This window comes from Canis aureus, chromosome 23 (assembly GCF_053574225.1).
Source record: "Canis aureus isolate CA01 chromosome 23, VMU_Caureus_v.1.0, whole genome shotgun sequence".
Taxonomy (NCBI): Eukaryota; Metazoa; Chordata; class Mammalia; order Carnivora; family Canidae; genus Canis; species Canis aureus.
Genome location: NC_135633.1, coordinates 22,433,982 through 22,457,334, shown reverse-complemented (window position 1 = coordinate 22,457,334; position 23,353 = coordinate 22,433,982). Strand labels below are relative to the sequence as shown.

The window sequence follows — 23,353 nt, the reverse complement described above, 5'->3', positions numbered from 1 at the left end:
AAAGCTTTTGCACACACACACACACACACAAAGCTTTTGCACAGTGAAGGAAACAATTTACAAAACTAAAAGGCAACCTAGGGAGGGAAACTTGCAAATGCCATATTTGATAATAAAAAGCTGGTATCCAGAATATATAAAGAACTTACAAAACCCTATACCCCCTCAAAACAAATAATCCAACTAAACATTGGGCTGAAGACATCAGTGGACATTTCCCCAAAGAAGAACAGTCTCTCAACCTCAGCACTTGGGACATTTTTGTTTTGTTTTGTTTTTATTTTATTTATTTTATTTTATTTAATTTTTTAAATAATAAATTTATTTTTTTATTGGTGTTCAATTTGCCAACATACAGAATAACACCCAGTGCTCATCCTGTCAAGTGCCCCCCTCAGTGCCCGTCACCCACTCACCCCCACCCCCCGCCCTCCTCCCCTTCCACCACCCCTAGTTCGTTTCCCAGAGTTGGGAGTCTCTCATGTTCTGTCTCCCTTTCTGATATTTCCTACCCATTTCTTCTCCCTTCCCCTCTATTCCCTCTCACTATTATTTATATTCCCCAAATGAATGAGACCATATAATGCTTGTCCTTCTCCGACTGACTTACTTCACTCAGCATAATACCCTCCAGTTCCATCCATGTCGAAGCAAATGGTGGGTATTTGTCATTTCTAATGGCTGAGTAATATTCCATTGTATACATAAACCACATCTTCTTTATCCATTCATCTTTCGATGGACACCGAGGCTCCTTCCACAGTTTAGCTATTGTGGACATTGCTGCTAGAAACATTGGGGTGCAGGTATCCTGGCGTTTCATTGCATCTGTATCTTTGGGGGTAAATCCCCAGCAGTGCAATTGCTGGGTCGTAGGGCAGATCTGTTTTTAACCCTTTGAGGAACCTCCACACAGTTTTCCCGAGTTGCTGCACCAGTTCACATTCCCACCAACAGTGCAAGAGGGTTCCCTTTGCACTGGCAAGTGATGCAGAGCATTTTCTCATGTGCATGTTGGCCATGTCTATGTCTTCCTCTGTGAGATTTCTCTTCATGTCTTTTGCCCATTTCATGATTGGATTGTTTGTTTCTTTGGTGTTGAGTTTAATAAATTCTTCATAGATCTTGGAAACTAGCCCTTTATCTGATACGTCATTTGCAAATATCTTCTCCCATTCTGTAGGTTGTCTTCTAGTTTTGTTGACTGTATCCTTTGCTGTGCAAAAGCTTCTAATCTTGATGAAGTCCCAATAGTTCATTTTTGCTTTTGTTTCTTTTGCCTTCATGGATGTATCTTGCAAGAAGTTACTGTGGCTGAGTTCAAAAAGGGTGTTGCCTGTGTTCTTCTCTAGGATTTTGATGGAATCTTGTCTCACATTTAGATCTTTCATCCATTTTGAGTTTATCTTTGTGTATGGTGCAAGAGAGTGGTCTAGTTTCATTCTTCTGCATGTGGATGTCCAATTTTCCCAGCACCATTTACATTTTGGACTGGAGAATTCCTTGCTGTGGGAGCCGTCCTGTGCACTGTAGAACAGTTAGCCGTACCCCTAGCTTCTACCCACTAGATGGCAGTAGCACCCCCCAGGTATGACCACCAAATTTGTCCTCAGACTTTGCCAAACATCCCTTGGGACAAGCCCTGGCCTCCCCCACTTGAGAACCACTGAGTTAAAGCATTTTTCTTCCGCTCTACAGGACTGCTGCCTGTTGGGCCCAGAAGCTCCTTCCCCTGTCATCTTCCTTTCGGCTCTGAGGATTTCACTTTCGTTTCCAAGCCAGCAGCTCAGAAGGAGCTACGCAGACCCAGCACTTGTTTGGTGAGGAAATGCTGAGGACGCCTGCCCTGGCTGTTCTTCACCACTTAAATCGGGAGTCAAGACTTCTCTGCTGGGGCCTACAGGTGAGTTGGGGAAGTTAATGAGGGTCTGTGTGTGGAGAGGGAGAGGGTAGGAGAAGCTAGAAAGAAGGTACTATACCAAGTTATGTGAGTTTTTTGTGTGGCCCAGACTTGCTCTGACGGGAATCGAAGTCAGCTTGCCAACTTCCTGCTCTGAATGCAGACAGATGGTGGCCTTGACTCTGGAGAGGATGGCCTAGAGAGAAAGGAACGCCCAAGAGATGGAGGGCGTTGTTTCTTTCCTGGAGGGGCCCTTCTTTCTCCAGCCTGTGTCCATCCTCATCCCCTTTCTATTCTCTAGTTTGAATTATCTAACTGGCTGAAGAGAATTGGGTCCGTTTCCTCTCTTGCTCTCTATCTCTCTTTCTCAAAGATGAACAGAAAGTATTTTCTCTTCTGCCCACGTCTACCTGCTTGAAAAAAAGCTGGCAAAAGAGGTCCTTGTGTTCCAAATGTTTGAAAGCCCAAGCTCCTAGAGTGGAGCATGAGACAGAATGGAGTTTGGGGGGCATGACTGGGGTAATATTGAAGCTGATTCTCTCATTCTTCTCTGGCAAACCAACCAAGGGGCTGTCTATGGCCTTGCTGACATCTCCTTAGCTGCTGGTCTGTGGAGTGATGTGCCTGCCACCTGTCTCTGTGGCCCCCTGTCACCCTGTGTTCTTGGGAGTGCCAATCTCAGGAGTATCCTTGCAACTTTCCAGAATAGGCCCAAGTACTCTTGCTTCCAGTAGCCCACTGACCCATCCTTACCTGCCTTAGGGCTCTTTCTTCATCATTCTTCCTCTGTAGACACACTTTTGCATGGTTACCTCAATTCTTTACTATTTTTCTTCATTCAGAACTAATTAACAGGGGTTGATTATTGCTCAAAAGGGGCCATACACAGTGATGGATTTATTCTGACACATGCCCATTCCATCCTGTTCTCCGGTCTCCCCGGGAGTCTATGGTTTACTCCTGGATAGGGTACCTTTCTGCTCAGACACTAATTGTGCCCCATGGTCCAAAACAAAGCCCAGCACATTGGAAAAAACAGATTTATTATTTCTTTCTTTATTTAAACAATTGATTCATAGGACCTAAAGCTGCTGGTTTAAAAAAAGTGCAATGAATATGCATTCGACATGCACTAAATGTTAAATACATAATAAGATCTTATGGTCTAAAAAAAAATAAAAAAAAAAAGATCTTATGGTCTACTTGGGGAGAGATTGTACACAAACAAATAATGGATATGTACACAAGAAGGTGACTAATATTATGGGGTAACAGTTTGTAAGTGTCAAATGCAGTGACCTGATAAAGGCCTCGTAACTGTAAGTAGTTTTCATAAAGGCCTCATTATGAGGAAATATTTGAGTAGAATCTTAAGAATGTGAGGGATTTAAAGGCTTTAGTATGGGTTTCCTACCAAGAGTGAAAGGAGGTCCGTGTGGGCTGGGGCAGAATAAGCAGGGAGAAGAGAAGGGGGTGGCCTCAGGTGTTAGAGGCAGGAGGAGGCGGTATATAATGTGGCCCTGACTAGACGGTGGGGATGATGACTGTCTCATGCTGGATGACATGTATTTGAGCCAAGTAAGGGTGACAGGACTGGTACTTGCTTTGAGGAACATTCTACTCAATGATGTAAGAACAGAGATGGTAGCAAACTGAGGAAGGGCAGTGATAGTTTCAGGGAGAATAGTTTCCCAGAATCCATGCAGGAAGACATATGGCTCCTGACAGGATAATGGTAGTGGAAATGATTGGAACTAGTTTGAAGAAAACATTCTTAGCATCCTCTGATGAACTAATGAGACCAGGAACAATGTAATAAAAGTGGTCCTGTTACAGAATGACTTTTTTTAATTGACTTGCTAAAAATATTACTTTTTAAAAATATATTTGCCAGACAGCTTGAGCTCTTGGAGAGAGGGTCATGTATGGGGGGTTGAGAGGGGGAATGCAAATTTAGTCCTGAATTCTAAGGAGTTTCTGAAGCAGGAACTCCCAATATAGAGTTATGGGGAGGGGAACCACAATATTTCTGAGCTCCCCAGGTCTCTTCATGTCAAAAATAGGTCCTACTTCCCCCACTGGAAGTTTCTGGCCCATGAAACCAAGAAAAGTGGCGAGGATGCTGTTTGAAAATTCAGAGAACATCCTTTCCTGCACACCACTTCCTGGAGATGCTTATTTTACTATGTGACCTGCAGAGAGGCATAAAGTTGCATTATCATGAGTCCAGATGTTAGGAGAAGACTCAAGTATAGGATATAATCATCTGACACTTGTGACAGCCAGCTGACCGGGGACTTCCATCAGGCAGATACTACTTGTATTCCCTTCCTATCTTCCTGACCACTGCTGGACTCTCAGGTCACTCTTGGACTTTGGTGGGGTCACTACCTATGTGTGGGGGACTGGCTCCTTTATACCATCTTCCTTCTGTGGCCAGTGTGGTGGCAGCTAATTTGACATCAATTTCTTGTAGCCCCACTGTGAACCTGAGGTTTATAACCCCATGGTAGAGTTCATGGTCCACTCCCCTATAGACTTTAGTTGTTTCTCAGCATTGGTTGGATTCTGAATAGAATGAAGGATAACAGAGAACCCCATCCCTATGGTTGGCTTATAGCTTCAGTTGTAAGCAGAGGTGGATATTATCATGTGTAAACCCCTGGTCTTGCCAGTCATTAAAGCCTGATCTGACCAAAGTCATTGTAACTAGGAGCTAATAACATATGGCCTTTGGACAATTTTCAGTATCTGTACCATTGGCTAGATAACATTGGCCAGCCCACATTCAGCTTTATTTTTCACCAGGTTCACTTCATGGGTGATTGGAGAAGTGACATATTTCTGGACCTAACTTTATCTTAATACAGCTTCCATCATGCCCCTATTTTTCTCTTTTTAGGGGAAAGGGAAGATTATAGTTTGTTACACAGCTGAGTTCTTTTATTTCAACTGTGTTAGCTTCCTAAGGTTTTATAATAAATTATGGGTTAAAACAGGAATTTATTCTTCCACAGTTCAGGAAACAAGTCCAAAGTCAAGATGTTGGCAGAGTCGGTTTCTTCTCTAGGTAATAAGGGAGAATCTTGTTTCATGTTTCTCTCCTAGCTTCTGGTTAGTGGTTTCGTGAAATCCTTGGTGTCCCTTGCCTTGCTGTTGCATTGCTCCAGTGTTGGCCACCATTGTCACATGGCCTTTCTTCCCTGTATGCCATGTTCCCTTTCTTCTTCTTAAAGGACACTTGTCACTGGATTTAGAGCCCATCCTATTCCAGTATTACCTCATCTTAACTTGATTACATTGGCAAAGACTTTATTTCCAAAAAATATCACATTCACACAAGTGATATCGATATGGGGGATAGAATTCAATTATTTAAAACAGGTATCATAACATTAATATCTACTGAGATCTTCCCTTTTTTTTGCCTCACAGTTTCTTGTCCATAATGAACCCAGGTTCTGAGAATCAGCAGTGTCACCATGTTACCACTCTGTGATGCCTTCTGACTGACTACCACCAATAGTTTTAGGTTTGGGTTGCCATTCCCATTCATGTGATTTAGCAGGTTGTAAACCAGTCAGGTTCAGGTAGCTTATCTGGGGCATACAGGACAGGAGATACAGCATAGCATCATGACCTTCTCATGTCAGTCATGAGGGTCCACACAGTGATATGGAAGGTACTTTATCCCCTTCAAGAGGTTACTTGTTAGAAAACAAGACCAGGTGGTATGTATGAAACTAACATGGCTTAGGTAAGTCTTGGGGCAATAGATTGATTACCTGGTAAGAGTCATGAGAGGAGCTTCCAAGACCCTACCAGCAAATATTTCATTACAAGAGTAACAACCCACTTGTGGAAGCAGAGGTCTGTACCTTTGAAAAATAATAAAAATAAGTCAAAGTACTAGAAGAAGGTAATGCCAGTATCCTTTTTTGTGGGAGAAAGGATGTAAGCCTGATGATGACTTTTTTTTTTGTTATATATCCAACCCAACTCCCAATCTTGTCTCTTTTATCTTACCTTCTCTCTCAGCTTCATCTGCTTCTCTGTATTCCCTCCAGCAGCCTGTCCTACAATTCCTATCACTGATCCCTGCTTTTTGGAGAGAGACTGTCTCTTTTACATCATTTAGAAAGTGTGACTCTTTTGGTCTCTACAGGCGCATTAATGCCAAAAGCTTAGCAAATCTCGGCACACCAGGCATATGGGCATTTTAAAACCTATACGTGTTGTATTTTCCATCAGCAGGGCATTCATACATGTGAATTCTTTTCTCTAGAATGTGTTTTTCCTCTTTCTCATTCCATATCCCTTCTCACACCTTTTAGTTAAACCCTTACTTATGCAAGGGGGATATCTTTGACATTCTCCTATTTGGCAAATTATTAGTTCTTCCAAAACATGGACCTCTGGGTGGTAGTGTTTATCACACCTACCAGATGTCTGAATGAGGATCCTGAAGACATTGTATTTACCCTAATTCAACTTAGAGAATGAAATAATCTTTATAAGCTACTTCATTCAATTTAAACAGTTCAATAAAGTACTCATTTCTCAAGGACTTTCATATAAAGAATAAATAGGTTCGATAATTCTTAGTGATAAAATTCTTTCCCTATTGTGGCCTTTGCTATTTCTGTGAGTGTCTCTGGGAGTGAATATGAAAAAATGGAAGGGTTCTATATGGGACAGGCATATTTAGAGGTAAGTATTTCTTATGTTGAAATTATATCTGTGGTCCCAATGTTTATCTATTAGAAAACAGATAATTAATGGAACAAAAGGATGAAAGGATGATTAAAAGAAAGAATTTCATTACCTAAGGAGAAATGAGGAGGTTCTTTATAAATTAATCAAAGGTTGTGTTCCTGTGCATTCTAGGTACTAGAGATACAGCAGTGAATAAAAACAAAGTGCCTGATCTATGTAGGGATTAGATTTTACGGGGAGGATATTTAAGGAAAAGATGTCATATATCATATAATATAATAAGAAAAAATGGCAAATGTACAACAAATGGTATATTAGTAATTGTGCTATAGATAAAGTAATCATATTAGGTCCTTCTGATGAAAAAAATATTTAAGGAAAGGGTTGAATGAAGTGTAAGAGGAAGTCATGCAAATATCAAGGGGAGGATCATTCCAGGGTGAAAGAAGAACAATTGCAGAAGAAGCCTGAGGCATTAGCAGCTTTACCAGGCCACTGAATTTCATTGCCGTTTCTTCTTTTTTTTCCCTCTTTCTTTTTGTCCTTCCAACATTTCAGTCTTGGCCAATCCTTAATATCTGCACAATTATGATTCTTTTTTTTTTTTTAAGATTTTATTTATTTATGATAGTCACAGAGAGAGAGAGAGGGGCAGAGACGCAGGCAGAGGGAGAAGCAGGCTCCATGCACCGGGAGCCCGACGTGGGATTCGATCCCGGGACTCCAGGATCGCGCCCTGGGCCAAAGGCAGGCGCCAAACCGCTGCGCCACCCAGGGATCCCACAATTATGATTCTTTTACATTTCTGCCAATCTTACCTTATCCTTTTTCAATCTGTCCAGCCATCCAGGAACTTTTAAGCAAGAAGAGCCTCAGGAGCAAATATAGGAAGAGCCAAGGAAGACGTACTATGGCTTTAAAAATCTTGAACATACAGGATGAGGTATCCTGTCCCATCTGCCTGGAGCTTTCGACAGAATCCCAGAGTCTAGACTGTGGTCACAGCTTCCGTCAAGGCTGCATCGCTGTGAATAATAAAGAGGCAGAGATCAGCCCCAGAGGGGAAAGCACCTGTCCTCTGTGTGGTGTCAGATACTCACTCAGTAACCTATGGCATAATCAGCATCTGGTCAACATAGTGGAGAGAATCAGAATGTTTAAGTTGAACCCAGAAGAGTTGCTGAAGAGAGACCTCTGTGTGCACCATGGAAAGAAGCTCCTGCTCTTCTGTAAGGAGGATAGAAAGGTCATTTGTTGGCTTTGTGAGCGGTCTCAGGAGCACCGGGGACACCAAACATTCCTCGTGGAGGAAGTAGTCAAGGAGTATCAGGTAAGGCCCAGGATGGAGGGAGACAGGAGGGAAGATGGTACTTGGTGGGAAATCTCACCTTTCCATCCTTCTTTACTCACCTTGGCACCATGAGACTGAGCCCTGTAATATTCCAGGTATGTCTCTATGCTAAGCTTCCAATGCCTGAAGGACAATTCTGCGTATTCCTTACACTTACATAAACGGTGAGCCTTGGGGGGCTTGGATGGCTCAATTAGTTAAGTCTCCGATTCTTGGTTTCAGCTCATTTGTGATCTCAGAGTCATGAGATTTAGCCCCACATGGAGCTCTGCTCTCAGCAAGGAGTCTCTTCCCCTTTCTCTCTCCCTCTGCCCCTCCCCCACCCCCACTCTAACAAACACACACATATTCTGTCTCTAACATAAATCAATAAATCTTAAAAAAAATAAAGAATGAGCATAGAATCTAGAGCCTAGACTCTTGGCCAAGAGTGAGAAGTTTTCCTTTTTTCTCTTTTGTTATATGAGTCAGGGATTCCTTTCACAAACTTGGCTCTCATAGTTCCCCTCAGCAGGATGATTGCTGTTCCAACCTTGTGGATTGGATGTGGAAAGAGTGTCAGTAAGAGTATGGGATTTTTCTTGCTACAGCAGGATCAATCTTCTATGAAAAGAGAGAATTAGGCTACTCTTGGTGAGGGATGGTGACTTCCACCACCCAGGTACAAATGATGTATTCTCCTTAGCTTTTCTCTCATATCATAGATTCTAATCACTGTTTCTGTTAACTGGTCTCTTCTGAGATCAGCATGATTTCTTCTCCATTCATTCTTTGCTGAGAAAGCTCATAGGTTGATGATGTCTCCTAATGTGAGTCGTCTGATGTGACTTTTCTCTCACAGGAGAATCTCCAGGCAGCTGTGGAGAGGCTGAGGAAAGAGCAGCAGAAAGCTGAGAAGTTGGAAACTGATATCAGAGGAGAGAGGACTTCCTGGAAGGTAGGAAGAGATGCTTTCTGATGGGTTTTTGACACAGGAATCTTGGCAGGACCTTCAGTCCAAATCACAAGGAAGCCCCTTCTTTGTTCCCTGACACTGAATGCATCCAGAAGCTATTTGATTCTTTGTCCTGTCTCAGTTACAATTGAGGGTTGGAGAGTGGACATGTTACAAGTACACACAGGGATTTGGAACTGAGCATAAAGACAGATTCTTTGGTGAGGAAGGATAGAGAATTCTGTCTTCCATTCCTCTTTTCCAATGAAGCTCTGATACCTTTGGTGAAGGACTCTGGACAAAGGACCAAGATTTTCCCTAAGGTTTAAACTTGGAAATGTGGTAATGCAGGGAGATGTCAATGTCCAATACAGCCACATACAACTTAAAACCTCATTTAGGTATTACATTTCATCCCAGGGTTGGCCTGGATAAGACAGTCTGAGGCTTGCTTTGTTTGGGTGACTGGGTGACTGGCACTGAGGGGGGCACTTGACGGGATGAGCACTGGGTGAAATGCTATATGTTGGCAAATTGAACTCCAATAAAAAAAATAATTAAAAGACAGTCTGAGGCTTGCTTTTTGGTATATACTAAAGGGAAAACAGTAGGAAAAATACCCAGCTTTCCCAAAAATTGACCCCATGCCTCCATTTCCCTCTTGATTAGAACTCAGTGAAAAAATATTTCTTTTCCTGGCTCGTAATCCCTTACACAGTAGGCTTTCAGGCAGATAGATTCTTTATCTCTTTTGTTTGTTTAATCTTGCAGTACCAGATACAGACTGAGAGACAAAGAATTAGAACAGAATTCAATCAGCTTAGAAGCATTTTGGACAGTGAAGAGCAGAGAGTTCTGCAAAAATTAGAAGAAGAGGAAAAGAGGATACTGGATAACTTGGCTGAGGGTGAGGCTGAGTTGGCTCAGCAGAACCAGTTGGTGAAAGAGCTCATCTCAGATCTGGAGCATCGCAGTAAATGGTCAACAGTGGACCTGCTGCAGGTAAGAAGAATCCCCCAATTTGGAATTCTTGAAACAGAATTTATGTTACTTTCATTTCTGTGTCTTTGGGCTCTGATCTCAGTGTTGACACTACAAGGTTCCTTTGGCTTTGTGAAGCCCCTCTTTGCCATCCATTCAAAATATCATGGACCGTTTAATATAAGCATTGCAGGGGAGTGTCCTACTTTATTATTTTATGAAGTAAGGAAATACACTTGAAGATCCATGGTATCCAGAGATATTCTCTATACCCCTATTATCTGTGATCCAGTGTTGGACATTTGTCAAACTTTTTTCATTTATTTTAGCTACAGGAAAATACATGCATTTTCAGGTTTAAGAAATGAATCCTTTTTTTTTAAATTAAAAAATCTGTATTTATTATTATAAATTTCTCCTCTTAGATTTTTTTTTTAAGTATAAAGAGAAAGAACATTGAGCCTTTTCTTAGGAGGATGGGAAATATATGGATAGGATGTGTCATACTTGAGTGGTAAGATTCTGTGTGCAAGTGTGTATATGAGTGTATGTGTATGTCAGAAAGGTTGCTGGTGTCAGGAAATTATGTTGGTGCAAACCTATAGAGACTTGAGAGAACAATTTGAACTAACATTAAAATTTATATAATATTTTTGAAGCATTATTAGTGTGACTATGATCCTGAGTCATGATGTATGATGGTCATTAAGGGAATTCCAGAATTTTCATATTTTTTGCTTGATTTCCTGTCTATTTCTTCCCTTTCTTTGCTGTATTTCCAAAATACTTTTTAAAATTCTTGTTATCAAGCAGAAGGATAATTGATTTTCACATTTTGGCTTGTTTCCTTTCTCTCTGATACTTGCATTTTAGTCCTTTCTTTTTTCTTTATTCTTTTTTTAGTTCCCTTTTTTCTTCTTTTTTTGCTTTCAGATTAGTTTGTGATAGAGGTTAATAACTCTTCTTCTTCTTTTTTATTCTTCTGTCAGAATCACCTGGAGTGCTATTTTAACTTTAGGTCCTCAGATCCATTGTAGTAAAATAGCTTTTGTGCCCGAGTTCAAAAAGGGTGTTGCCTGTGTTCTTCTCTAGGATTTTGATGGAATCTTGTCTCACATTTAGATCTTTCATCCATTTTGAGTTTATCTTTGTGTATGGTGAAAGAGAGTGGTCTAGTTTCATTCTTCTGCATGTGGATGTCCAATTTTCCCAGCACCATTTATTGAAGAGACTGTCTTTCTTCCAATGGATAGTCTTTCCTCCTTTATCGAATATTAGTTGCCCATAAAGTTCAGGGTCCACTTCTGGATTCTCTATTCTGTTCCACTGATCTATGTGTCTGTTTTTGTGCCAGTACCACACTGTCTTGATGACCACAGCTTTGTAGTACAACCTGAAATCTGGCATTGTGATGCCCCCAGATATGGTTTTCTTTTTTAAAATTCCCCTGGCTATTCGGGGTCTTTTCTGATTCCACACAAATCTTAAAATAATTTGTTCTAACTCTCTGAAGAAAGTCCATGGTATTTTGATAGGGATTGCATTAAACGTGTATATTGCCCTGGGTAGCATTGACATTTTCACAATATTAATTCTGCCAATCCATGAGCATGGAATATTTTTCCATCTCTTTGTGTCTTCCTCAATTTCTTTCAGAAGTGTTCTATAGTTTTGAGGGTATAGATCCTTTACATCTTTGGTTAGGTTTATTCCTAGGTATCTTATGCTTTGGGTGCAATTGTAAATGGGATTGACTCCTTAATTTCTCTTTCTTCAGTCTCATTCTTAGTGTATAGAAATGCCACTGACTTCTGGGCATTGATTTTGTATCCTGCCACGCTACCGAATTGCTGTATGAGTTCTAGCAATCTTGGGGTGGAGACTTTTGGGTTTTCTATGTAGAGTATCATGTCATCGGCGAAGAGGGAGAGTTTGACTTCTTCTTTGCCAATTTGAATGCCTTTAATGTCTTTTTGTTGTCTGATTGCTGAGGCTAGGACTTCCAGTACTATGTTGAACAGCAGTGGTGAGAGTGGACATCCCTGTCTTGTTCCTGATGTTAGGGGAAAGGCTCCCAGTGCTTCCCCATTGAGAATGATATTTGCTGTGGGCTTTTCATAGATGGCTTTTAAGATGTCGAGGAATGTTCCCTCTATCCCTACACTCTGAAGAGTTTTGATCAGGAATGGATGCTGTATTTTGTCAAATGCTTTCTCTGCATCTAATGAGAGGATCATATGGTTCTTGGTTTTTCTCTTGCTGATATGATGAATCACATTGATTGTTTTACGGGTGTTGAACCAGCCTTGTGTCCCAGGGATAAATCCTACTTGGTCATGGTGAATAATTTTCTTAATGTACTGTTGGATCCTATTGGCCAGTATCTTGTTGAGAATTTTTGCATCCATGTTCATCAGGGATATTGGTCTGTAATTCTCCTTTTTGGTGGGGTCTTTGTCTGGTTTTGGAATTAAGGTGATGCTGGCTTCATAGAACGAATTTGGAAGTACTCCATCTCTTTCTATCTTTCCAAACAGCTTTAGGAGAATAGGTATGGTTTCTTCTTTAAACGTTTGATAAAATTCTCCTGGGAAGCCATCTGGCCCTGGACTCTTGTGTCTTGGGAGGTTTTTGATGACTGCTTCAATTTCCTCCCTGGTTATTGGCCTGTTCAGGTTTTCTATTTCTTCCTGTTCCAGTTTTGGTAGTTTGTGGCTTTCCAGGAATGCATCCATTTCTCCTAGATTGCCTAATTTATTGGCGTATAGCTGTTCATAATATGTTTTTAAAATCGTTTGTATTTCCTTGGTGTTGGTAGTGATCTCTCCTTTCTCATTCATGATTTTATTAATTTGAGTCTTCTCTCTCTTCTTTTTAATAAGGCTGGCTAATGGTTTATCTATCTTGTTAATTCTTTCAAAGAACCAACTCCTGGTTTTGTTGATCTGTTCCACAGTTCTTCTGGTCTTGATTTCGTTGAGTTCTGCTCGAATCTTTATTAACTCCCTTCTTCTCTTGGGTGTAGGATCTATTTGCTGTTTTTTCTCTAGCTCCTTTATGTGTAAGGTTAGCTTTTGTATTTGAGTTCTTTCCAGTTTTTGAATGGATGCTTGTATTGCGATGTATTTCCCCCTTAGGACTGCTTTGGCTGCATCCCAAAGATTTTGAACGGTTGTATCTTCATTCTCATTAGTTTCCATGAATCTTTTTAATTCTTCCTTAATTTCCTGGTTGACCCTTTCATCTTTTAGCAGGATGGTCCTTAACCTCCACGTGTTTGAGGTCCTTCCAAACTTCTTGTTGTGATTTAGTTCTAATTTCAAGGCATTATGGTCTGAGAATATGCAGGGGATGATCCCAATCTTTTGGTATCGGTTCAGACCCGATTTATGACCCAGTATGTGGTCCATTCTGGAGAAAGTTCCATGTGCACTTGAGAAGAATGTGTATTCAGTTGAGTTTGGATGTAAAGTTCTGTAGATATCTGTGAAATCCATCAGGTCCAGTGTATCATTTAAAGCTCTCATTTCTTTGGAGATGTTGTGCTTAGAAAACCTATCAAGGGTAGAAAGAGCTAGATTGAAGTCATCAAGTATAAGTGTATTATTATCTAAGTATTTCTTCACTTTGGTTATTAATTGGTTTAAATATTTGGCAGCTCCCACATTCGGGGCATATATATTCAGGATTGTTAAGTCCTCTTGTTGGATAGATCCTTTAAGTATGTTGCTCTCTCTGTCTTAAATAAATAAATCTTTTTTTAGAAAAAGAGTACTTGAATAGATATTTCTCCAGAAAAGATATATAAATAGCCAATAAGCTCATGAAAACATGATTGATATTATTAGCCATCAGGGAAATGTAAAATCAAAACCACAATGATAATTCCACCAAAAAATGGACAATACGAAGAATTGACAAAGAGGTGTAGAAGTTGGAACTTTCATATACTGCTAGTGAAGTTGTAAAGTCTTGAAGCTATTTTGGAAAACTGCTTGGCAGTTCCTCCAAAAGTTAAAGTTACCATATGGCTCAGCAGTTCCATTCCTGGGAATTAAAACAGGTCCACACCTAAGCTTGTATACAGAAGTTCATTGTAGCATTGTTCATAAGAACTCAAAAGTGGAAAGATTAACTGAAGAATGAATAGATAAAATGTGTCATACCCAAACAATGTAATATTGTTTGGCTCTAAAAAGAAATTAACACTAATAGGTGCTATAATGTGAATGAACCTTGAAAACATAAGTGAAAGAAGGCAGACACAAAAGGCCCTTATTGTATGATTCCACTTATATGAAGGTTGTAATTGATAAATCCATAAACACAGATTAGATTAGTAGTTTCCAGAGTCTCTGGAGAGGAGGCAATAGGAAATGATTGCTATTAACAGTAAGGTTTCTTTTTGCAATAATGAAAATATTCTGGAATTTAATAGTGGTGATGATAAATATATATATATATATTTAAAGATTTTATTTATTTATTTATTCATGAGACACACACACACACACACACACACACACAAAGGCAGAAACACAGCAGAGAGAGAAACAGGCACTGTGCAAGGAGCCCGATGTAGGACTTGATCCCCGATCCCAGGATCACCCCCTGAGCCGAAGGCAGACGCTTAACCACTGAGCCACCCAGGCGTCCCATAAATAAACTAAATCCTACTAAATTGTGAACTATAGAAGGTGAATTTTTTGGCATTTTAATTATATATGAGTAAAAACAAAAATCTTGCAGATTTATTCCTTTTCTCTTGTTTATAGTTCATTCACAAGTTCTTCACAGCTCTTTCAACTGCCTTCATGAAAACTCGTGTTTATGTCACTTTTCCAGACATCTGTTCCACTTATACCAGCTTCAGTTGGTATCTGGTTACTTGTAATAAAAACAGTGCTCAGTAGATAAATATAAATTTGGGGGGTTAACTTCCCACATTTAGATAACAGCTTCAAAGAATGACAAACAGGCCAACCAAGGAACTTACTCTTACACTAGATTAGGGAGTTTGAGTGTTCCTTTCCAACATGTTAAGATATATACTATTGATTGTGATGCTGTCCCTTCATAACCTTGTCCCTTGAAAGTTCTTATAACAACTTTCCTATTATCTGGATCTTCACTGTAGTGATAGGGATGGATCATTTTATCATATGCCTATTGTTTGCTAGAGGTATTATTGTTGTTTGCATGCTGTTGTTACCTTCAACACTGACTCAGAAGTCTGAGCTAACAAAGAAATTCCATACTTAAAAATGGATGAAATATTAGATGAGATTTTAGGTTAGTTACCTTGGGAATAAGAGGTACTTCTGTTCTTAATGTTCTTATAATAGTATTTTTACATTGGGCCATTTTTAGCAAAACTGGAACAGGAAGAAATAGAAAACCTGAACAGGCCAATAACCAGGGAGGAAATTGAAGCAGTCATCAAAAACCTCCCAAGACACAAGAGTCCAGGGCAGATGGCTTCCCAGGGGAATTCTATCAAACGTTTAAAGAAGAAACCATACTTATTCTACTAAAGCTGTTTGGAAAGATACAAAGAGATGGAGTACTTCCAAATTCGTTCTATGAGGCCAGCATCACCTTAATTCCAAAACCAAAGACCCCACCAAAAAGGAGAATTACAGACCAATATCCCTGATGAACACGGATGCAAAAACTCTCAACAAGATACTAGCCAATAGGATCCAACAGCACATTAAGAAAATTATTCACCATGACCAAGTAGGATTTATCCCTGGGACACAATTTTGTCAAAAATTTTCCCCTGTGTTTATTAAAATCATCATGTTGTTTTTACTTTTATTCTATTAATCCAGTGAATTATGTGAATTGCTTTTCTTATGTTAAACCAAACTTGCATTTCTGGGATATATCCCACTTGACCATGGTGTATATATCATCTTTCCTATTTTGCTGGATTCAGTTTTTTAGTATATTGTTGAAGAAGTTTACATCTATATTCATAAGAAATACTGGCCTGTAGTTCACTTTTCTTGTGATGTCTTTGTCTTGTTTTTGCATCAGGGTAGTATTGGCTTCATAGAATGAGTTGGGAACTATAACCTCCTTTTCTATTTTTTGGAAGAATTTGTGAAGTATTTCTATTATTTCCACTTTAAATCTTTAGCAAAATTCACCAGTGAAGCCATCTGGGCCTGCCTTCTTCACAGGAAATTCTTTATTTCCAGTCTAATAGCTACATCTTTTAGGAGTATTCAGATTTTCTATTTCTTCTTAAATTAGCACTGATAGTTTGTCTTTCTAGGAATTTGTCCATTTCACGTGGATTATTTAATTTGTTGGCATACAATTGTTCATAGTTTTATATTTCTATTAGTTTTTGTAAAAGTCAGTAGTAATGTGTTCCCTTTCATTCCCAATTTTAATAATTTGTCTTCTCTGTTCTTCATGGTATGTCAGTTTTGTTGATATTGTCAAATAGTTCACATTTGATTTCTCTGATTTTCTCTAGTGTTCTTCTATTCTATCTTTCATTAATCCTGCTCTAATATTTATATACCTTGACACTTGTTTTCTCTCTTTCTTCTAGGACATGAGTGGAATCATGAAATGGTATGTATGGTGACCATGGGGTGTTGCTTTTGTGTTATGAAGAAAGGATTGTAGCCATATGAGTGTTCTGATGGTCAATCAGAATAAAAAGTCTTCCAAATCAGGGAAATTTGGATGTAGTATTATTTTAAATTGTTGGTCATAGACAAGGATTTAAGTGCTCCATATGTATGGGGAATAGATCACATTCTATGGTGGTGAATTTAGTGGTCAGAGTTCACAGAATTAGGGAAAGTAAGGGTAATAAGGATCAGGGATTTTACTATCAGGCTTCTATGACTTTACTTTGTCCTTGTCTCATTCCTGTATTCCATCCATGCCTATCTTATCACATGGAGGGCTTCAACAAGCCCTAAAGTAGGTTGTAGGAGCAGCTCCTTTATATTTACTTTGCTTGCATGAGAATATAAAAGACCAGGTCATTCTGCAGGTTCTCTTTAGATTAAAAACAACAACAACAACAACCACAACAACAACAACAACAACAAAAACCCTGAGCCTCAGGCTTGACCGTGGTGCCATAATTAATCTCTTCCTATTCACACTTGTTAGAAGCTTATATAGGAAAGTAGTTCTTGTGGGTTAAGTTGGCAACCTACCTGGCAACATTAAATTCCTCACAAACACATGAAATACTAACAGTTTGTAGTTTGGTGGTCATAATTTTTCCTTTACCAAGTGTTTTTAACTTTTATTCCAGAGCACCTGAAATCTCAAATGTTATCTGTGGGGTCACACCACTGGGATTCAGGCTTTGGATGAGGGCACAAGCTCACAGGCTCTCAAAAAGAGACCTGTGGATTTCACATCATAGCTAGCATCTGCAGCCTCACTACTGATCTCTTTGCCTGGGAAGACTCATCTATGGCCTCCTTGAAAGACCCACCGTGATAACTTTCCCACAGACTGCATACATTTTTTAGAGGTAGCAAAGGCTTTTCCTACATGTTATTTCATCAAATTTTCTATTATGTCTATGAGGTATCAAGAAAAAGATTAACTATTCCATTTTTAGAAGAAGAAACTGTTTGAGATGAATACCTTCCCAAGGTTATACAGATAGTAGATGAGAAGGTAGACATGAGCACATTTCTTCTGGCTTCAGCATTAGGACTCTCCCTTCTCCCCAACTCAAGCTTCTCAGGGAGGAGGGTTCAAGTGCATCAGTGGCATGGAAAGAGAGAGGAAGGCAGTCATATTGGAAGGATACACGGTAAGAGAAGTAGGATCAACATTTTTTGTCATGCCTAGGAGTGAGATCTGGACACTGAAGAAGCCAAAAACTGTTTCCAAAAGACTGAAGAGTATATTCCATGCTCCAGATCTGAGCACAATGCTGCGCATGTGTAGAGGTGAGGAGAGCCAGGACAAGATGGGTGAATGTGGGACTCCTGTGGTGTCAGTGACTAAAGTGGGGGGCTGGTATAGTTTCAAAGAGAGAATAGAAAGGAGGAGGGTATTCACAGAAGATGGATATTGCTGAGAGAGATGTGGTTAAATCTAAGGGGGAATGGCTAGATGCCTAGTCCATCCTCTCATTCACCAGTCCATAGCCTCACAGGGCTCCCCTCTGCTGGCCCTACTCTGGAGAAGAGATAGGCATTGGTGCTTAGTCATTTGCTTCTAGTCAGCATCACTGACTCTCTTATCATTTCAGAGCTAACACAAGTCCAGTGCTACTGGGGTAAGAAGAAGTTACCGGTTCTTCAAATCTCTGTGCTCTAATCCCCTTTCAGAAACTTGCGATTTCAGTGAGATCTCATAATCTTAGCTCCATGTGTTAATATATATAATATTCTCTCTCTCTCTCTCTCTCTCTCTATATATATATATATATATATATATATATCTTTTTTAGCATATATATGTGTGTGTGTGTGTGTGTATGAAATACAAAATACAATTCTCCAGTGTCTTACTCCTTTCCCCAATCCATCAATACAAGTTCTACCAAATCATTTCCCAAGTTCCCTCTTTATAATGTCAGAAGATAAACCAACCCCATACTTGTCACCTGATCTTACTTTTCTTTCTTTCTTTTTTTTTCTGCAGTGGACATCACACTGAACCCAAGCAACTTAAATCTAAGCCTTGTCCTTTCAGAAGACCAGAGACAAGTGATGTCTGTGCCAATTTGGCCTGTTAAGTTTAGTAATTATGGTATCTTGGGCTCCCAATATTTCTCCTCAGGGAAACACTACTGGGAAATAGAGGTGTCCAAGAAGACTGCCTGGATCTTGGGGGTATACTCTAGAAAACGTTTTCATAATATAAATCTTGGTGTTAGACAAGGCACAGATAATCAAAATGTTTACTCTAGATACAGACCTCAGTGTGGCTACTGGGTCATTGGGTTACAGAATAAATTTGAGTATAAGGCCTTTGAGGAGTCATCTACATCTCTTCCCATGGTCTTGACTATTTCCATGGCTGTTCCTCCCCATCGTATTGGGGTTTTCCTAGACTATGAAGCAGGGATTGTATCATTTCTTAATGTCACAAACCACGGGTCACTCATCTACAAATTTTCTAAATGTTGCTTTTCTCACACTGTGTATCCATACTTCAATCCTTGGAACTGCCCCGGGCCTATCACCCTGTGCCCACCACGCTCCTGAACCTTCTTGACTCCTCATCCACCCCTTGTCTTGGGGCTCATCTGCACCTGAGTTTATGTTCACCATTCTGAACACCTCTTCCTTCCTTTCTCCTTCTTTTATGTTAGAATGTCATAGAATTGTGCAATGCTTTTCTCCATATACTGAACATACAACTTTTACCCTTTTGTTCCTCATTTGATTCAGCTATCTTTATAGTTTTGTTATCATTGTATTTTATTGATTATTCTGTGGGGTTAAGCCTATGTTAAGCCTTGATTTTTTTTTTCATAGATTATTGAGGCTCTGTTCATTATTTTCCTATTGGATAATTTGCATTAATCTACTTTTAAGTTCACTCAGTCTTTCTTTTGTGATTCTAAATTTCTCTTAAGCCAGTCCAGGATTACTTTTTTGAGTGATTAAAGCTTTTAGTTTTACTATTTCAATTAATAAAACTATTTCTATTTGTCTTTTGGAATTTCCTATTTGATGATTATTATAAGCAAGTTTTCTTTAATAGGCTTTACCCTAGTTATGATAGTTACGGTGAAGTTCTTATCTTCCTTGTTGTAAGTCCTGTTTTAAATGCAGTATCTGCATTATCTTGAAGTTGTTCTCCATTGATCACCTTGTTGTTGAGTATGGACTATTTTAGTTTCTCTGTAGGTTAAACCATTTTAACATGTACCTTAAATTCCCCAAGGGGAATTGTGAATGAGATGTAAAGACTCTGGATTCTGTTTATTTTTCTGAAGGATATTTATTTTTCAGGCAATTAATTTGGTTGATCTCAAATTCGAAAATCTCCCCTGCATTTTGCAGCAACTGAAATTTTGATCAGTTCTTTTAGGTCTATTTGGACTCCTCTGTATTCACTTCAAACATATGTTGTTCAAAGAATTGCTCGATTTGTATGTAAAATAAGAGATTTCCTCCTCTGGATCTCTCTTTTACAGGCATTCTCCTACTGGCTGTTATAATAGCCCCAAATCATTCCTCTTGCTTTTCAAGCTAATAAGTCTCTATGCTGCTGAGTTTTAACTGTCCTGCTCACTACCAATTGAGCAAATAAAAAGCCATAAAACCAGGAAAGTCCTTCAATAGTATAGTCCCTTCTTTTAATTGTTTATTACACTGTAGATTCTAAGTGTTTTGTCAGTCTCTAGTGCCTTCATGTTTTTGTTTGTTTTGTTTAATTTTTACAAATGTTCAAAGTTAATAGTGTTGACCTGTAGGGTATGAGTACTCTTTTGTTAGAATAAATACCTCCATTATTTATGGAGGAAACAGAATCTCAGTTTTGCTTCTCTGGATATTCTAAGCTGAAAGTTCAATTTCTGAATTTTAGTGTGTGTTTTTTTTTGTTTTGTTTTGTTTTACAAACTGCCAGATTTTGTTCAAAGTGGTTATACCATTTCTGCAAGTCTGCATATTTCAGGAAGGGAACAGTGATGGTGTGGAATAGGTGGTTAATGCAAAGATATTAAGCATAGGTGTATTTTTCAGTGTATTTGGTTGAAATTGTAGAGGATTGGAGAGCTCAGAGTCCAACTGTGTGACAGGCACAGTACAATGATATTGATTGTAGTGCTCAGAAGAAAAGAACTTTCTTACCCAAAAACTTCTTTTCTGTCTGGTACTTCCTTTCCCAATCCCTCCACAGATCCAAAAATCCATTGTTTCACCTCTCTTCCTCTGAATCTCTTAACTGACCCTACATCCATGGTCAATATCTTGGGACTCTCTTATGAAGCATTAGATTTGCAGCCAAGAAGAATCAGTGGGGAAAGCAGCTCTTGTCAAGATACCTAGAAACTTAGGCAAGCACAATACCTGAATTTACACTTCTCTTACCATAAATACTTTCTCACCAGAGCTGAGTATATTGGTATGTTGCATATTCCAGCTCATTGCATTCTGAGTTACAGGGAAAAAGAAATCTTTCTCAGAGCTCTGTATTTCCCTGCCTTCATTATATCTTCTGCTTGGAAAGGAATCTAATGAAATATCTCTCTATTTGGCCCATGGATTTTTAATACTTTCCCATTTGAGAAAACCTTAGGGTAAAGCAAGAGTTGACACAGTTGAAGTGTATTGATGGGGACAGATAAAAAAATTAATCCAAGAAAGCCATAGGAATAAGACAGAAGTGAAAGATTGATTAGTATTTGTCAAAAAGTGGAAACAACCTAAGAGTCTATCAATGGAATAATGGATAAAGATGTAGTATATATATATATATATATATATATATATATATATATATATATACACACACACACACACAATGGAATAATACTCAGCCATAAAAAGAATGAAATCTTGCCATTCAACAACTTAGATGGACCTTGAAGGTGTAATGCTAAGTGAAATAAATGAGAGAAATACAAACACCATATCATTTCACTCAGACATGTAAACTAACAAATAAAACAAGCAAACAACACAAAACTCATAGATAAAGAGATCAGATTGATGGTTGTTAGAGGCAGGAGTTTGGGGGTAGGCAAAATGTGTGAAGGGGGTCAAGAAGTAAAGCCTTCCAGTTATAAAATAAGTCACAGGGATATAATGTATAGCATGGTGACTTCATGTAAAAAGTATTGTGTTACAAATTTGAAGTTGCTCCAAAAGTAAATCTTGAAAGTTCTCATGGGGGGGGGGGGGTTCTTGACTTTGTATGGTGATAGATAGTAATTTGATTTACTATAATGAACATTTCACAATGTATACAAATGTTAAATCATTATATTGTACATCTAAACCAATATGATGTATGCTAATTATACTTCAATAAAAATTTATCAAAGGGGAATCATATATATGTTATTGATACCAGAAGAATAACTGAATTATATGATGTGACAGCAACTGTGTTCACAGGAAGAATGGTAGGTTAGAAGCATGATTTATCATCAAGATGTTCCATTCAGAATATTACTCAGCCATTAGAAATGACAAATACCCACCATTTGCTTCAACGTGGATGGAACTGGAGGGTATTATGCTGTGTGAAATAAGTCAATCGGAGAAGGACAAACATTGTATGTTCTCATTCATTTGGGGAATATAAATAATAGTGAAAGGGAATAGAAGGAAAGGGAGAAGAAGTGGGTAGGAAATATCAGAAAGGGAGACAGAACATGAAGACTCCTAACTCTGGGAAACAAACTAGGGGTGGTGGAAGGGGAGGAGGGCGGGGGGTGGGGGTGAGTGGGTGATGGGCACTGAGGGGGGCACTTGACGGGATGAGCACTGGGTGTTATTCTGTATGTTGGCAAATTGAACACCAATAAAAAATAAATTTATTATTTAAAAAAAGAAAAAAAAGGATGTTCAATTAAAAATATTTTACAGTTATATATATGCATATCTATCACTCCTATGTACAATAACTTCTAATAGATTTGAGGCAATAAGCAACAAAATAGAGAAAGTCTCCCTGACTTCATGAAACTTATAGTTGAGGTTGCAGTGTGAGGTAAGTATGGAGATTACCACTGATAAAATCAGTAATACAACCAAGTTTCTCATTGCACTTCTCTCTCTTGCCTTTGACTCATGCATTTTCCTTTTTCAATTCAAGGAATAGTGACTGAGTCCTCACCTCTAGGAATAGCCCTAGTTTCAGCAACAGCTTCCAGAAAAATTCTAGCAAAAGGAACCCTAGACAAAGAGCTTATGGAGTACCTGTGGGCCACATCCCAGACTTCTGGACCAGTTGTGCACTGAGCGCAGCAGAGACGAGAACTAGGCCTGGCTCTGCTCAGGATTGAAAAAGATACTTTGAGGAAGATAGTAGGGGAAGTCAGAAAGTTCTTTGAAGCTTAAGAATTTAATGCCTGTCAGTATAATAATGTAGGATTTCTATATGACTCTCCACAGAAATTCCTAGCACCCTATCCTCTCTGGGTTTGGAAGCCTTAATGGTGTGATGATGGTTGCTCTGCCCTGCAGTTTCTTTGGTGTTTTCTAGTCTTACAGAATTTTCAAGTTCAAACTCAAGGATCTACTACAGTTTACACATTAAAAAAAAAAATCACTAATCTTGCTCATCCTTCTTCTTGGGCCATTTCTGCCAACCAGAGAAGCACCTAGGAAGGATTTCCATAAGGGGCATCTTGACAACTTCAAATAAAAGAAAATGGGCACCTGGGTGGCTCAGCAGGTTGAGCATTCGACTCTTGATTTCAACTCAAATCTTGATCTCAGGGTTTAAACAACAACAACAACAAGGACATGATGACAACAACAACAAAATGAGATGCTTGCTTGGTGTT

The 23,353-nt window shown here is 39.1% G+C and overlaps 1 protein-coding gene across 2 annotated transcripts; it reads left to right on the top strand.

Moving 5' to 3' along the window:
- Positions 1 to 1,610: 1,610 nt before the first annotated feature.
- TRIM34 (tripartite motif containing 34) lies at positions 1,611 to 21,888 on the top strand. 2 transcript variants are annotated; one of them, XM_077866741.1, is made up of 8 exons: positions 1,612 to 1,903; positions 7,459 to 7,946; positions 8,809 to 8,904; positions 9,673 to 9,903; positions 16,451 to 16,473; positions 17,725 to 17,825; positions 18,131 to 18,157; positions 18,526 to 21,888. In XM_077866741.1, the coding sequence occupies exons 2-8, from the start codon at positions 7,527 to 7,529 to the stop codon at positions 19,089 to 19,091; spliced, it is 1,464 nt and encodes a 487-aa protein (XP_077722867.1). In that variant the 5' UTR covers positions 1,612 to 1,903; positions 7,459 to 7,526; the 3' UTR covers positions 19,092 to 21,888. The 2 variants fall into 2 exon arrangements, with proteins under 2 accessions (XP_077722868.1, XP_077722867.1); XM_077866742.1 differs by lacking the exon at positions 18,131 to 18,157 and having other exon boundaries at positions 1,611 to 1,903.
- The last annotated feature ends 1,465 nt before the right edge of the window (positions 21,889 to 23,353 follow it).